Source organism: Electrona antarctica, assembly GCF_951216825.1.
Source record: "Electrona antarctica genome assembly, chromosome: 5".
Classification (NCBI taxonomy): domain Eukaryota; kingdom Metazoa; phylum Chordata; class Actinopteri; order Myctophiformes; family Myctophidae; genus Electrona; species Electrona antarctica.
Window position 1 is genome coordinate 44,095,506 of NC_136810.1, and position 16,917 is coordinate 44,112,422.

At 42.3% G+C, this 16,917-nt stretch overlaps 1 protein-coding gene across 1 annotated transcript; it reads left to right on the forward strand.

Moving 5' to 3' along the window:
* The first annotated feature begins 1,767 nt into the window (after positions 1-1,767).
* On the forward strand, positions 1,768-15,132 carry LOC306922846 (zinc finger protein 277-like). The gene is made up of 12 exons (XM_079500712.1): positions 1,768-1,840; positions 3,272-3,476; positions 5,103-5,191; positions 5,873-5,955; positions 6,501-6,592; positions 7,239-7,349; positions 8,203-8,335; positions 8,724-8,791; positions 8,921-9,017; positions 9,183-9,225; positions 9,998-10,172; positions 14,826-15,132. Exons 1-12 carry the CDS (start codon positions 1,813-1,815, stop codon positions 15,016-15,018), a joined length of 1,317 nt encoding a protein of 438 aa, XP_079356838.1. The 5' UTR covers positions 1,768-1,812; the 3' UTR covers positions 15,019-15,132.
* The last annotated feature ends 1,785 nt before the right edge of the window (positions 15,133-16,917 follow it).

A 16,917-nucleotide genomic window follows, 5' to 3' on the forward strand; every position in this document is an offset into this window, starting at 1 on the left:
TACATACAGTATCATGGGCACCAAGTCATATCAAAACAATGTCCTTGGATGTGTTTTTTATCAAAACTGTGTTTCTTCATAACAGGTTTTTGAGATACATGCATGAATAGACAAGGTACTGGTAAGACTATGTAAACATGGTATATATCAAAATGTGCGTTAGAATGTCTAATTTTATCCAACGAAAAAATTTAGTTTCTATCATCCAATTCAGAGCTATTGGCAGTTTTAGCTGGATTGGTCAGATTGGTTATGACTGACCATGCTATTTATAGATGGCAAAATATCTACAGTGGTACAATGCAGGCTCTTTTGTGTTTTCCAACACAAAAACTAAACATTTTATCAACTCAGTTCATTTTCTTCCTGGAAGCAGACAAGTCAAGCTTTCTCTGAAGGTCTTTCGTTGTTGCACATTCACAACAGAGAATTTTCAATAAATCATTCAAAAACGCCATTCTGCCATAGAGAACCCTATCTACTACATTGAAATCCCTTGAATCTGGCAAAGAGTTAATGGCCCAAATGATGGGGAAGGGTGTTTGACTTATAGGCTGCAACACAATCTGTGAATCTTGGGCTGATTAAAGACGTTTCTTTTTTCCTGACAGATCTGCGCTCCAATCTTTCAATATATTCTTCCCACATCTCAATAGAGCACTGTGTCCTTTTTTGGGCCTTCTGGGCCCTTAGGGGCCCCCAGGGGAAAAGCTTCAAATTCAGTTAATTTGAGCATCAACCTTCAACTTTGGGCACTTTTACATGTAGACTGACCCAAAGCATCAACCTTCAACTTTGGGCACTTTTACATGTAGACTGACCCAAAGTTGAAAGTTGATGATCAAATGAACTGAAGTTGAAGCTTTGCCCCTGGGGGCCCCTAAGGGCCCAGAAGGCCCAAAGAAGGACACAGTGCTCTATTGGGATATGATTGGGATGTGGGAACAACATATTGAAAGATGGATGGATGGATGGATGGATGGATGGATGGATGGATGGATGGATGGATGGGACTTGGGAGAGAGGGTTTGCTATAGGTTTTTGTGGTATTTAGGACAGCGATTGTCAAAGTGGGGTCCAGTAGTAAACGCATCATGCAGAATGTGCATTTCAAAATCATATAGTTATTGGACCACTTATTATTAACCACTGGAGCCCTATTTTATAATTCGTAAACAGCAGATATACAATTAACCTCACAACTGAATGACATGTTGTGACTACATTTTTTTAAACGTTTTTCATGATTCCTCCTCCAAAAGTGGCATTTGGCATGCCACTCCACAAAAGTGGTATATGCCACTTTTCAATGTGGCATGGATTACATTACATTACATTACATTACATTATATTATATTATATTATATTATATTATATTATATTATATTATATTATATTATATTATATTATATTATATTAGACTAGATTCATTATCGATCTAAATCTGCAAAGTAAACACCAGTACCTAATTGTTGTCTCTGAGATGTGGTTGAGCAAAAGTAGAAAGGTTTAAATAAAAATAAAGGAAATACTCAAGTAGGCCTAATGTGGAAATACCAGAATATGTACAGTAAGTAGGCTACAGTACACGAGTGAATATACTTTACCTCTAAATTACCACCACTGCACAATAGTCCAAATATCTCTACAAAATGTTGGAAAAAAATAAAAAATAATAGTGTAGTGTTACAGCACCATCTGGTGGGCATTACCTGTACATGTGTGAGGTTCATTTATGTGGGGACTGTGAACTGAAGCCCTCTGATTGGTCAGGCAGGTCAGCCGTCGGCTGTTTTGACCACGTGACATCAAATGGCTGCCTGCATGGCTAGTAAAAGTGGTATGTGGCATGTTTGTTGTCGTTTACTATAATTAAAGTGTATTTATTTACTACAGTTCACTAACTGCACGTTTGTGTTATCATTGCACGGTTGCTTCCAGGGTTGTTGTTTGTATTAGAATATAATGGTAGACAGAATGTGGTTGTCAACCTGAGCTGCCTGACTATTCATCCCCGTTAGCTCCATGCTAGCCCTAGAAATATGTCTGTGATACATACAAGAAATTCATCTTATTATTATTCCATATATTATACACAAACATTGAGCAAAGACCACTCATATGCCCTGTGTCGGACTAGGCGAGATATAGCCTAACACCCAATAATGAATTGTTGTGACTTGAGGTCAGCTATAGATTCATATTCATTTGAAGGTTCTGGGGAGAAAACGTTCAAGTGAAAATATCTCCACTTGACTTTACCACGAGTTTCACATTGTCTGACAAGAATTTCCTCCAGCGCTGAGCTTTTTTTTTTGAGTGGTGCAGGAACAGCTATGTCCCAACCTATGTCCTAAGTCCAGTGGTTCCCAAACTGTGGCGTGTGCACCCCAAAATGTGGAACGCCCTAACAACAGTCATTAAGACATGCGAATCCCTTGACTCCTTCCAAAACCGCTCTCAAAGGGCACCCCCGTAAAATCTGAATCCCTCACTGCCCCCCCCCCCCCCTTTTCCCCTCACTGTATATGTTTCTTTTCCCTTTTTACCTCCTTTATGATGAATTCCTGTTCTGTTCTTTGACTATATAGAAGTGTCTATTTGTACGTCTCTAAATGTTTTGATTTGAACATGAATTTGAATTGAACATGGTGGACCCTCTTGTAAACAAGTGTAATGCTTAATTACATGCTTAATCGTCCACTCACAGTTAACAGTCTTTGTATTGAGTTTGTGCTTGAAATGTACTGTAATTCTGCAAACTGTTAATAAATATTTCAATCAATCAAACTATGTGACTATGTCCGTTTAGAGTACCAGTAGGGACAAACGTGGCGCTGTTGTGCCAGAAACACAGAGAGAGAGAGATAGTGTTGCACTAGGCAGTGTTGCCTGCTAATAGGCCTATCTCACAGCCCTTCCCTGCCCCCTTTTCTGAGCTAATGGTGTTAACGTGACGTCACTCCATAGACATTACATGTTAAAAGACCTACATTCAGATGCCATAAACAACGCTTTTTCTGAAGGTAAACTTTATTTAATTTGTGTTAGCTGTCTTACCATCTTGTTTTCTTCATAATAATATTGGTCTTTTACATTTTAACATTTGGAAACGGCCTTAAATGGTGCAGAGAAAGCAGGTAGGGATGTAGCTCTGGTCCATGAGTAAGGCTATGGACCTTGGGACAAAACAACTACTGCTCTAAATGTAGTCATTTCTGATTTAGGGTTCATGTGGTTGATAACTAGTCCAGTGACTGCCTCTCCACAGGTGGACAGGACAGCATTCTGGAGCCCCTGTGTTTCCCCGATGAAGAAGCAGCCAGCAGCAGCGGTCTGGATGAGGAGGTGGTGGTGGTGTGTGTCCTCTGCCCTGAATCTGCTCCGCTGTCCCACAAGGAGCGTCTCCTCAAACATCTGGTTCTGGAGCACAAGCTGGTCATCTCTGACGTCAAGCTCATAGCAGACTTCCCAAAGTAAAACACAAACACTAGCTTTCCTCTCCGTCTCACTCAAAACAACAATTTCCAAACATTTGATATTTTAACACATTTTACGCCATACCGGTCTTTAAACGGGTACAAAAGGTTATCACTTGTCTGCCACGCCCGTGGCGCAAATCTTTGAATATTTATTCCTTCAGAGCGAACGTTTTTAACTCAAATCTTTGCTTCTGGGGGTGTCCCTTCAACAACATATAGAGGGTATGCGCATGCTTAAAGTGAATGGCACATCGAGTGGCAAAGCAACAGGCAAAGTGAGTTTAATTGTTTAATGCAATCAGATAGGACTTTTCTGTTTGGATGCATGGGCTGCCAAGGCCAGAAAGTAGGCATTCCTGCATACCTTCCGGGTTTGATGATGATGTCACGTGCATACTCTCTATTTTGAAATTGGGGTCCCAATTACGCAATAATTCTGGGGGTCCATTACATGAAAATGTTTGAGAACGACTGACATAGAAACATGGGTTTTTCAGAAAACTGTCCAGATTTAGAAGGCATTTGTAGAATCGTTCCCAGGTCTAAAAAAAAAAGGATTGTGATCGGCCCGGGCCGGCCTAGTGGTCCGGGCACCTAGGCTAGTAATCCAGCCTGACAGCATGTTGCATGTTCGACTCCCGATCCCGACGACCTTTGCTGTGTGTCACCCTCCCCCCATCTCTCTCCCCGTTTCCTGTCAACCTACTTTTGATCTATCAATAAAGCTAGATTTTCTTTTTTTAAATGATCGATTAACTACAGTAGATCAGTGGTTCTCAAACATTCTCATATCACCCCCAAATTGGCACCCCATTCGACCGTTATCATACCATTAAATCGGTGAAATCATCCGTTATCACCATCGAATGGGGCCAGTATGGCCATACTGGCATACTCACTGTTTCAGTATGTCATTATCACCGATTGTGACGTGTGATAATGTCACTGATGTCCTGGCGGAGGCGCGCTGTGTCTGGTGGCCTTGAGCCACGTGAGGCACCGCCGAGCGAGGCGCTAGCCGAGCAAATCGCCGTGCCGAGCGTTGCGACGGCCACCAGACCCGACTCAGCGCCGTCCGAGTTACGTCCCGTTAGGCAGAGAATAGTATATATTAGTACTAGTAGCCCCTAGTTTCCATGCGCCGACAAGAGTTGGAAATGTCGGCCAGTATGCCAGTATGGCCATACTGGCCCCATTCGATGGTGATGATAACGGATGATTTCGCCGATTTAATGGTATGATAACGGTCGAATCCGCTGAAATTGATTGATTCAAAATGCATTTGGCCACAGATCTGAAAATATTAAGGGACTGCCACAAGGCTTTTTTCAAAATTAGTAGCCAATTTAGAAACAACACGTGTGGAATGCGAGTTTTCGAATAGCCAAAGTATAAAATAGGGCTATAAAGTTGGATTACATTTGGATTACCGGTACATTTGATGGTATAATTACTATCTAATTAATAACTAATTAATTAACTTAACTAATTTTGGAATCCCCGGACCCCACTTTGAGAAGACTGATGTAGATGTAGACGTAGATGTAGTTATTTTATAGAAGTGTTCAGATATTGGCATATATTCTGTATATTTTAGTGCACTTCTTTCTGCTCCATCAGGTACATGGTTTACTGGAAGGGCAGATTCCTAGAACAACCCCTGACAGATTTCTGCAGTGTGATAAAGACCAACTCTGAAGGGCCTGTTGGTAAGTAAAAGATTACAGTTCTAAAGGCCTATTCATACTCCAGTTTTAGGTGATAAGGTGACCACTGAAACGGTGGTTTTACTGAATACGAGACTGCTCGCCCCTTTACCAACTCGCCCCGGGCGTACAGCTGGCGGAACAGCGCGGCCTGGTATTCCTAAAGTAATCTAAGTAAATTATGCTTAAACGGTTAAACCTAACCTTATTCCTAACCTCAACCTCAGTAAAACGATGCATAAACCTAACCCTATTCCTAAACTTAACCCCAGTAAAACTATGCCTAACCCTAAACTTATTTCTAACCTTATTCTCAGTAAAACAAAATAAAGAATACAAGAACCGCCGCACCTAGCTGTCGGCGTGAGGTCGGCGGAAAAATCCTGGGGCGAGATGGAATTGGGGCGACCTGACCTGTTACCGTTTTACTTAGAGATGTGCTGTGTTGGGGTGAGCGGTGAGTCGCTTATCACCGCGACGTGATGCCATGTTTTCGGTGGTCACCTTATCTATGAGTATGAATAGGGCTTCAGTTGCCATGACTAATTTCAGTCATTAGGAAGCATGTCGTGCACCGAAAGAAGCAGCACACGACACGTGTTGAGAGGTGAATGGCTGTGACAAGAGTACAGTATGTGTGTGAGTTGTACCAATACCAACCAGTGATTGGTATTGTCTTCGCAGACAAACAGGAACATTACTTCCTGCTCTGTGATGTCCTGCCTGAAGACAGAGGCCTGAGAGAGCAGCTCCAGCAGAAGAGACTGGTGAGCATTATTATTATTATTCATGGATCAAGTTCTCACTTGCCACGACTGGTTTCAGTCATTTTGATTCCATAGAAGCCAGCATGTGGTGTCTTCTATGGAAGCATGTTGCGCACCGAAAATAGACGATTTACAAGTAGGCCTAAATTGTTATTAGTTATTTTAATTAAGAATATCAAAGAGTATAAGTGGTTAAACTCTTCAGACCTTAGAAGCATCTTCCATGAACATGAATCATCACTGTCTAGTCTAGTGGGCATGTAACGATTCACTCAACTCACCATACGATTCAAATCACGATACTATTTTTTTTAAACACAATTACTTTCCAAAAATCTTTTCTTCCCTTCTTATACAAATCCAATATTTTCTTTTATTTATTTTACAATACTGTATTCTATTTGCAGTACACTAGTACAGTAGCAAATGACCGACATGAAATTACATTTATTTATTATTAAATTGATTTAAATTGTAAATCGATTTGAATCGATTTACAATCACTCTCTCACTCTGGCACTCTCTCTCACTCTGACCATGCACAGGTGGAGATTCTAGAGCAGCAGCAGAGAGAGCGAGATGACACAACGTTTCAGCGCGTCTGCATGTTCTGCAGCGAGGACTTCAGTGGAAACAGGTCTGCAAGCGGATCTACAAGCTCACGACACCTAGCATTGATGCTACGTGTCGTGAGCCTGTAGGTCTGCTATTTAAAATAAATCGTTTGCGTCATTTCTCCTTATGGGGGTCCTTGGCAGAAAATCCTTTCATTTTACTGACGCACTACACTGTCTCTCTGCATTTGATGTATGTGTTTACCTTGCTTATTGTAAGTCGCTCTGGTTAAGAGTATCTGCTAAATCAGTAGATTTTCAACCTTTTTCATTTCAAGGTCCATTATTCATTTGGAATTTGAGCCACGGACCACCATGTGATGACATTTAACCTCAGACCAAAACGTAGTAGATTTTGATAACATTTTGTTAGGAGAGATACAGTAACAGGCAAACGTTGATTAAAATAACAATTCTTCTACATTCTCTAATTGTGTAAACTTAAAAAATGCAGATGTTTAACAAAAATGTACCTTGAGAGCGTAAAATGAAACCAAATGGACCCTTATGGGTCCTTTGGTTTTATTGTACGCTCTCATAATTTAGCTGGGGACCACCTGGAACCTCCGCAAGGACCACTAGTTGAGAACCACTGTGCTAAATGCCTATGGTAAATGTTTGGGAAGCACATGCTTACAATATGCGTGCATGGTCTTTGACTCATTGCAGATCCACGTTGCTCAACCACATGGCCAGGGAGCACTCCTTCAGCATCGGGCTGCCAGACAACATTGTGTACAGCACAGAGTTTCTGGACACGCTGCAGAGCAAGCTGGACAGGTAACGACGAGTAATTAACCAAGACCACACGGTCAAACTTTGTATTTGTCGTCTGCTGTGTTGCAAATTATTATAATTTTTTGAGTATTATTAAGTGAGTTGCGAGCCCCCCACACTAAGAATGAGTTAGGGCATTAAGCAACTAGTCGACTAGGTGCTTAATGCCCTAGTAGGGCATTAAGCAACTAGTTTACTAGTCGACTAGTAAATCCACTAGTCGACCTTGTTGGTACTAGTTGACTAGTTGATAAGAAAAAAGAAAAAAAAGTTTTTTTTATTTATTTATTTTTTTCCCCGATTTGGTAGGCCTCAGGATCAGATTATAGTTATAGTCACCATGTACACAGTTTTTCAATGTACAAATGTTTATTTCCAAAAAAAAAAAGTTTATTTTTTTAATTTATTTTATTTTGTACATAATAGGTAGTTAAACAACTAGTCGACTAGTAAACTAGTCAACTAGTAAAAATGACTAGAAGTGAATGCCCTACGCTACAGAGCAAGCTAGACATAAGCTAGGTAAGAATCAGCAGGAGTTTTGCAATAAAGGGCAAATCTTGTATGGTGGTTCCATCTTAGCACAATGTATTCTTCTTTTCAGATGGGGGTCCTGGCAAATACATATTAATTTGGTGGTCCTTGACGTGTGTGTGTGTGTGTGTGTGTGTGTGTGTGTGTGTGTGTGTGTGTGTGTGTGTGTGTGTGTGTGTGTGTGTGTGTGTGTGTGTGTGTGTGTGTGTGTGTGTGTGTGTGTGTGTGTGTGTGTGTGTGTGTGTGTGTGTGTGTGTGTGTGTGTGTGTGTGTGTGTGTGTGTGTGTGTGTGTGTGTGTGTGTGTGTGTGTGTGTGTGTCAGTCTACAGTGTCTGTACTGTGAGAAGACATTCAGAGATAAAACCACGCTGAAGGATCACATGAGGAAGAAAGCACACCGCCGCATCAACGCCAACAACCCCCAGTACGACCGCTTCTATGTCATCAACTACCTGGTAGGCCTGGCAGCATTATTACAGACGATTATTGCAGGTAATCGCAATAACTTTTCAATCATTAGAATTGTTTCCATTCATCCGTGTAAAAATAGCTGGATTTATGTGGAGCGCCGTATTTTGAGCTTGTAGAGTAGCCATTTATCAACTGCTCACTAAATGTATCTGCTCACTTCTTTGTGTCATCACTTCAATTCCACTTCTTTATGCTGCATTCTCTCTCCTGATTGGGTATCCCTTCCTGTAAAGTGCTGCCAGGGAGAGACCCCTGTCACTGAACAAACACTAGATTACTGTAGCAATGATTACTATCATAATAGGAGCTGTTTTTTGTGACAAACAAATCACCCCCTACTACACCAAATCTAATGGGCTCCCCATCATTCAGGAGCTTGGAAAGACCTGGGAGGAAGTCCAGTCTGAGGATGACCGCGAGATGGTTGATGACGACGACGAGTAAGTTCTACAACTCTTAACCACTGGTTAAGAGTTATTATGAAAGCATTGTCGAGCGATCAAATAAGACATTTAGCGACAAAGCCGCTGTGTACGGTCGGAGCTCATTAATGTCTTTGATCTCCTCAGTGATTGGTCAGACTGGCAGGCTCATCCGGTGTGTGCAGTGTGTCTGTTCTGCGAACAACAGTCTGAAACCATGGACAAGATCTACACACACATGCAGGTACACACACACACACACACACACTCATGCAGGAGCACACACACACACACACTACAATACACGACTGTAATGTATGGTTGAAGTACAGTATGTAGTGTGCTTTAAGAGCAAAATGGCCGCTTTGTGAATATGATCAATTATTTTCTGCTTCCTTGTCTTTTTTAGAACGTTCATGGTTTTGACCTCCACGGGTTGAGAACTGAGCTCAGTGAGTAATACTCCACGATGTTGTTAAATTAGTAGTTAGACATATGTTCTGGATTGATCTGATACTTACAGTATGCTGTCAATTTTCAGAAAACACAGCCAGCTATCCTTTATTTAATTCATGTCTATGAACTGGGGGAACTGATTCACTTCTTTATATGGGTGCAACAATTTGATACTTGTGTGTGTGACGCTGTAGTATGATTAACCCATTCTGGGCGGGAACCCCTTTTGGTGTTAGCATTATGTTATGCTTTAGCTATTGAAAAATAGCAGATCTACAAGCTCATAGCGCGCCACCGAGTGGCGCGCTACGAGCTTGTAGGTCTGCTATTTTTGAAAAATCGAAGAACGACTGACATAGAAACATAGCTTTTTCTGAAAACTGTCAGGATGTAGAAGACATTTTTAGAATCTGATCTCAGGTCAGAATGGGTTAAGTAGAGCGTTCATTTACAGAGAAAGAAAATAGGAAAAAGGTTCTGCCCAACAGCAGCACTATACATGCTCTTCTAGAATAATATGTGGTCATTACTTTACACTATACATGCTCTTCTAGAATAATATGTGGTCATTACTTTACACTATACATGCTCTTCTAGAATAATATGTGGTCATTACTTTACACTATACATGCTCTTCTAGAATAATATGTGGTCATTACTTTACACTATACATGCTCTTCTAGAATAATATGTGGTCATTACTTTACACTATACATGCTCTTCTAGAATAATATGTGGTCATTACTTTCCTGTGTTCAACAACCCCAGATCTCAAGTTCTACCAGCAAGTCAAGCTGGTGAACTACATCCGACGAGAGATCCACCAGTGTCGCTGCTACGGCTGCCAGGAGAGGTTTGTCTCCAAAGCCGAAGCCCTGCGTCACATCATGGACTCTGGTCACGTCATGAAGCTGCCGCAGATATCCACGTGGGACCAACCTCAGTGAGTTCAGTACATTTGGAAAAAGTAGTGGATCCACAAGCTCGAAACCAGTGTTGATTTTGGCACCACATTTTGATTTTAGTTTTAGTCATAGTCTCTTGAATAGTTTATTTAATTTTAGTCAGTGTGTGTGAAACTATTGGGCCTATACATACATTATTTTCCATGTATCTTACTTAGTATAGGTTGTGTAAAAATGTAATGTCACACTTATTGACTGACTGCTAATGCTGACTGTGCTAATTCAGGACGGGAACCTCTTTTGGTGTTTTAAGCATTTTGTTATACTTTAGAGCTTTTGAAAAATGGCAGATCTACAAGCTCATAGTGCGGTACCAAGTGCCGCGCTATGAGCTTGTAGATCTGCTATTTTTGAAAAATTGTGGGTTAGGCCTAATATAATAATAAACAGTATAATAATGAAATGTCATGTGAGCTTTATGCTTCTGCCTGCACTATCTTAAGCCTAATGGCTTCCTTCTAGCCATTGTGGTTACGCTATAGTGAGAGAGTATATGCAACCCTCCCCCCTCTCAACCTTGGCCTTGCTCTGTCAATAGCTTGGCCTTCTGAGAGAGGAGGCACACTATAGCAGGTCAGCTCACAGAAACATCTGTGATGGCCTCAAGTGTTGTACTCCTTTTTACTATCCTGGGCAGCATTCTTTTTCGGGTTTATGATCCATCCGGTCTGGAGCGAATGATATCGCTACGTCACGTAACGTATTAGTCATTGTTGTGTACTTCATCAGGCCGGAACCCACTAAAACCAGAACTTCCTTCCCTCATACCGGAAGAATAACACCTTCCCAATAAAAGCGTGACTCGCACTACGCCGCATCAAGGCTCCTTGAAGGAAGCATGAGGGCAGTCCGTTGCTCTCCCCAGGTTGTCAGAGGGAGTGTAGGACCCATGGATTACATTCGATAATTGGGTTAGAAAAATGGGTTACAAAATTGCGGGATCATTATTATTAATATTTTTTGAAAACATGTCCTTTCCTCTACTGTATATATAACGGATGAACCACGCTTAAGAAATCCTAACCATACCAGAATAAATATAATATCTTTGTGTCATCAATGGTGATAGCAGGTCGCAATTCAAGTGCTTGTTGCTATAGAGATGAGATCAGTAGTTCAGTACTAGGCTTTACACCCCATTGCTCTAACATTTAAAGTCACATTTCACATCTATCTAAATATCTATACTATATTATGGCCCTCATTTATCAATTGAGTGTAAAATCTGCCCCAAATTCGAGTGTAGGATTCGTAGTACACCCACGTCGGGTCGGCATTTATAAAGTGATCGCAGACAGCTGATCCTTCCTAATTTCATTCCTAGCAGTGATAAATGTGACGGCTGAAATCAATCTGGCACGCCCTATGAAATCAAGCCTCGCCCTCGTTTTTGCGACATGAACAACTGCAATACGACCTGGAAACCATGGTTACAGGGGGAAAAAAAGTTTCACTCGCTTGCCTAAATTGCCTTGCTGCCCCCTCCCATACACACACACACAGACGCACACGCAACTTGTTGTATCTTAAATAAATAAACCTGCATGAATTAAATAAAGCTGTAGGACTACCCTGTCTGTTTCTCCTCTCGCTTCGCTTCCCTTGCTGCCCGCCTCACCCCCCCCGCACGCACGCACATATCGCAATTTGCAAGCAACTGTCACTGTGTTGTTAGTTGTATATTCAATTATTAAAGTCTTTATTCATTTAATATACAACAAGATATATTAGTGAACGAAAACCTGAACCTGTGAACCATGAAGGCGCGCACACACGCTGTTGTTTTGCAAGGTGCATCTCCTGTCCTGTCTGTCTCTCTCTATCACTGTGGTCCGTCCGTGACACCGTGACCAATTGACCATGCACGTTCGACAATTTAAATTGCCTCGCTGTCAACTGTCAATTATATGAATATTGCAGCCAAAACCGTAGCCTCATGTGGCACTGGACAGTGGTGGTGGTAGTATGGTGGGCTGCAGGCTGGCTTAGCCTATACTATCTCCGATGCGTTCCCACTTGCGCTGGCACGGCACATTTGGCATTCGAGCAACGCGTCGGGTTTATTAAACGAGGAGGAGATTGCACATAGGCTACTGTAACTCCAGAAAGACATCGGCCTGCTGTAGATTCGGCTACAGTAGGCTACCCATGTTGGGACTCTCCGCAGCTGCAGCGCTGTACTATACTCTCCAACGTCCCGTCATGGAAATATTTCAGCACAGACAGCCCAAATCCTCGCATGTATGCTTTTAAATGCGCGATTTTAATTGCTTGCTTGTAAAGTTGGAAATCTCCTACTAATTTCATATGACACAAAGACACATCGTTGATGTATTCCTTTACTTTTTTTTCTTTTTTACATTTAGCCCATATACATACCTATACAGTTTTATATAAACATTTTAGGAGTGAATACATATGTTTCGATGCCTGTGACAGCCTCTCAGCTGGTCAAACAATGCTGCTCCGCTGTTCTACGACAGAAAAACAGGTGAGGACAAAGCGTACGACAGCTCCCGACCAGACGTGGTTTTTGTCTTGGCTCAAGTTCAAATTCATTGGCGCAAATCGTAAATGCCGAGAATTGCGGTAATTTCGGCGTACACCCATATTTTGGCGTACGCACGGTTGATAAATGAGGGCCTAGTACCTGTATTGACCAGCTGTGTTGACCAGCTCAGTGGCCTTGTGGTTAGAGTGTCCGCCCTGAAACTGGGAGGTCGGGGTCCAATCCCCGGCCGGGTCATACCAAAGACTGTAAAAATGGGACCCAATAGAGCACCGAAGTCCTGACGTCACTGCCCTCTACTATCAGTAGAGTGCGCCAGTCCCTAGGTTCGTGTATTTTTTTATAAGCATTGTAATCTCCATAGGGGGATTTTAGATCGCCTCATATAAGAACTGTGTTTGAAAAATAAACCGATCACCCCGGCCTCTTCACTCATATGGATATGAAGCATCGACTGAAGGTGGAAATGTACAAATATACCCAAAGACTACATTTCCGCGTCGCACAACAGAAGCTGAACGTTAATTACGTTTATTTAAATTTTTATTTTATTGATATATAATGTATCGCGGTTAGTACGAGTCGAGTCACCACCAGCTGAGCTTACGTCAACGAGGAATCTCAGGAACGCAATTTGTTGACAGCTGGGCGTGACGTATATGCTCAGCGACATTGCATTCATATGTAGTTTCAAGGCTTTTGCAGTCACATTAATTCCATTTTCTCCAGAAACTGGCTGTATCAAATATGAATGGACATCATTAACGACGCACAGCCACTCCCCTGACAGAAAGGCCGGGGTGGTCGGTTTATTTTTCAAACACAGTTCTTATATGAAGCGACATAAAATCGCCCTATGGAGATTTCAATACAAATAAAAAAATACACGAACCTGTGTGTTGGTGCCCTCTACTGAAAGTGACGTCAGACTTCGGTGCTCTATGCCTCCCTGCTTGACACTCGGCATCAAAGGGTTGGATCGGGGGTCAAATCTACTAATCAAATGATTACCGAGCGCGGTGCACGCTGCAGCTCATCGCTCCTTGGCTGCGGCTCACCGCTCCAAGAGATGGGTCAAATGCGGAGAACAAATTTCACTGCGGTAACGTGTGTGACAAATCGTACGACTTTGACTTTGACTTTGTATGACTAAATATCATAAGATTTTATTCGACTAAATATACAGTTGATTTAGTCGACTAAAATGTATTTTAGCGGGCCTTGATGCCGTCATAATGACTGACTTTACACTTGCTGAAAATAGCCGATCTACAAGCTCACAACAAGTCACAGATGCAACCAAGTGTAAAATGACTTAGTGGATCTCTTGTCCACTAGTCCCTTCCTAACATTTTAGTCTAGTTTTTATTTGTTGACAATTGTCTTAGTTTTAGTCATCATAGAGCTTAGTTTTCATTTAGTCGACGAAATCAATACTGCGTGTCACGAAGACACGTTTTGAGCTTGTAGATCTGCTACTTTTGCCGTTTTTGAATTTGAATCCTGAAAAGTATGCGGTTTCCACCGGACAGAGACCATTATGTTGTTTGGGACCAAAGTGGTGGACAGACAGAGCCGTCCTTAGAGCCCTGCCACTTCTATAAACTACTACTGAAATGTGTGCCATTATTCTTAAACAGATCTTTTCTCACTCCATAGCATTTTTACACCCTGCTCATGGAACTAATCCATCAGCATTGATCTCCCAGTGTGGACTTGCTTGTTCAGGCTGTATTTAGTAGTGCTCTGGTATTGATTGTTGAGCTTTTCTCTGGCCTACGCACCAAACTCCTGTAGGCTCAGACAGTGTCCCATTACTGCTGTATCAACCAAAGTCTAATTCCTGCTCTTGTCTAATAGACTCTATACGAAGCCTTGAATTAATGGAGATTTGCTTTGGTTGCATTCCTGAGCAATAATTCAGTAGGAGACTACTTGATACAGCATCACACAAAAGCATCTACAAGCTTGAAATATGGCACGAAGTGACATTTTTAGCTTGTAGATCTGCTACTTTTGCATTTGAATCCTGAAAAGTAAGAGTTTTGGGCATACTGTATGTATGAGGTTTCCACCCGACAGACGATACAATGTTTACGTAAGCTCCTCTCGCTCTCCTCAGATACTTCTTCCCCACCTATGAGAACGACGCTCTGCTCTGTGGCCTGCCGGACAGCGACAGTGACAGTGAGGGCACAGCGCCCCGCAGTGGTGGAGACGTGCCCGTCTTTGCAGAGGACATGACCAACCTGAGGGTCCTAAAGCAGACCAGCGTACTCAACCAACTCCTGAAGAACAGAGGCCCGTACAACTAGAACCAACTCCTGAAGAACAGAGGCCCGTACAACTAGAACCAACTCCTGAAGAACAGAGGCCCGTACAACTAGAACCAACTCCTGAAGAACAGAGGCCCGTACAACTAGAACCAACTCCTGAAGAACAGAGGCCCGTACAACTAGACATACTGGGTCTAGATGTATGATCTAGATTCTAGACCCACTAGTTTTTTGGGGTTTTTTTTGCATGATTTGACTGAGAAATTGGCAGTCGAATCAGTCTGACTGCATTATCTGCTTAACACAATCAGCCCTGGGATTCCTTCAAAATAGGAGCTCTGGGGTGCCGGGAAGACATGGCCGCTTTTACTCTGTAAAGCCCCCCCCTCCCTTTCTGTTCCGGAAAAAAACTGATTTTTTTGCTTGCTTGCCTTTCTCTCGTCTTAATATTATCACTAAATATTCCATTGCGTTCTTATTTTGAACGAGAGGCAGTTGAGAAGTCAGAAATGAAGAGCTTAGTATATCCATCAGATCAAAACCACGGAGAGCGCTCTAGATTAGGAGAGACGAGGCATTCTTTCTGCCACGGTACACTAGGAAGTAACCGGGACCGCTGGTGAACGAAGAGCGAAGCGTACGGTGGCCTAACAAAAAGAAAATTCAGAATATTATTCTCTCGCCTGATATCATTGAAGATGCGCTAGGACGTGTACACACTTCCTTTGAATCAGTCGGTTGGATTCCCTAGGACGTGTGGACATGTCGGATGGACGGAACCTGTTAACATAAAACATGTTATGCAATAGAGTATAATTCCCTTTGTCCGCGGCGTAACCGTCTTTAAATAAATACTTTAAGAAATGTCTATGAGAATAATGCATTGGGTTTCATTTCCTGGTCCAGGGTAGGAGGCGGGACTGCGACGCTCTATTGGACTAATCGAGGTCAGGCCTATTCTCAACCACCTCCTGAAGAACAAAGGCCCATACAACTAGACCCTATGGTCCCCCCCCCCCCCTCGTACGATGAATATCGAACACAGCCGGTCTATCGTTGTGAGCTTGAAGATCTGCTGTTTTTGAAAGCTTTCGGGAAAAATAGCTTACGTTATGATTTTGTACAACATGCTTTCAATGGCGGAACTACTTCAAACAGACTAGGCCTATCCAAATCATGAATTTACAAAACACATGCCTGTCAGTCTGTCGCACAACTGGCCTGAATAAAAAATTGCAACGTATGAAATAATTGTATCAAAACATGAAATATGCAGAACATTGTCAAATATATTTTAATAAATGTTGATCATATCAGTTAATGTCCTACTGTAGTTGTTGCTGGTACGGTAAACATGAACTCATGTCCCAGATTCATACATTTTTATGTTCCCTGGCTATTTCTCAGTCTTTGTGGTCTTTGCTGGCGTCACACCGTCAGGTTTTGTGCTCTTAGCTGGAGTCGTACTGTCTGGTTTGGTGCTCTTTGCTGGGGTCACATTGTCGCTCTTTGTGCTCTTTGCTGGGGTCACATTGTCGGTCTTTGTGCTCTTTGCTGGGGTCACGTCTTCTGGTTTGGTGCTCTTTGCTGGGGTCACGTCTTCTGGTTTGGTGCTCTTGGCTGGGGTCACAGTGTCAGGTTTGGTGCTCTTGGCTGGGGTCACAGTGTCAGGTTTGGTGCTCTTGGCTGGGGTGAGGTTTTGGGAGGTCTTCCCCAGGACCACCTGTCTGATGGTGGAGCCAAACTGCAGCGTGCTCAGAGTCTCCGACACGTTGTTCTCGTCTGGACTGACGTTCACAAACACACAGCACTGCAGAGACAAAACCACATCATACAAGTGTCAGTGCTCACTGCTGGGCAACTAACTGAAACTATATTGAATTATTTAGAACACATGTTGGTTAATAATCAAAGCAGGTTTTTAAAAATGATTTAACA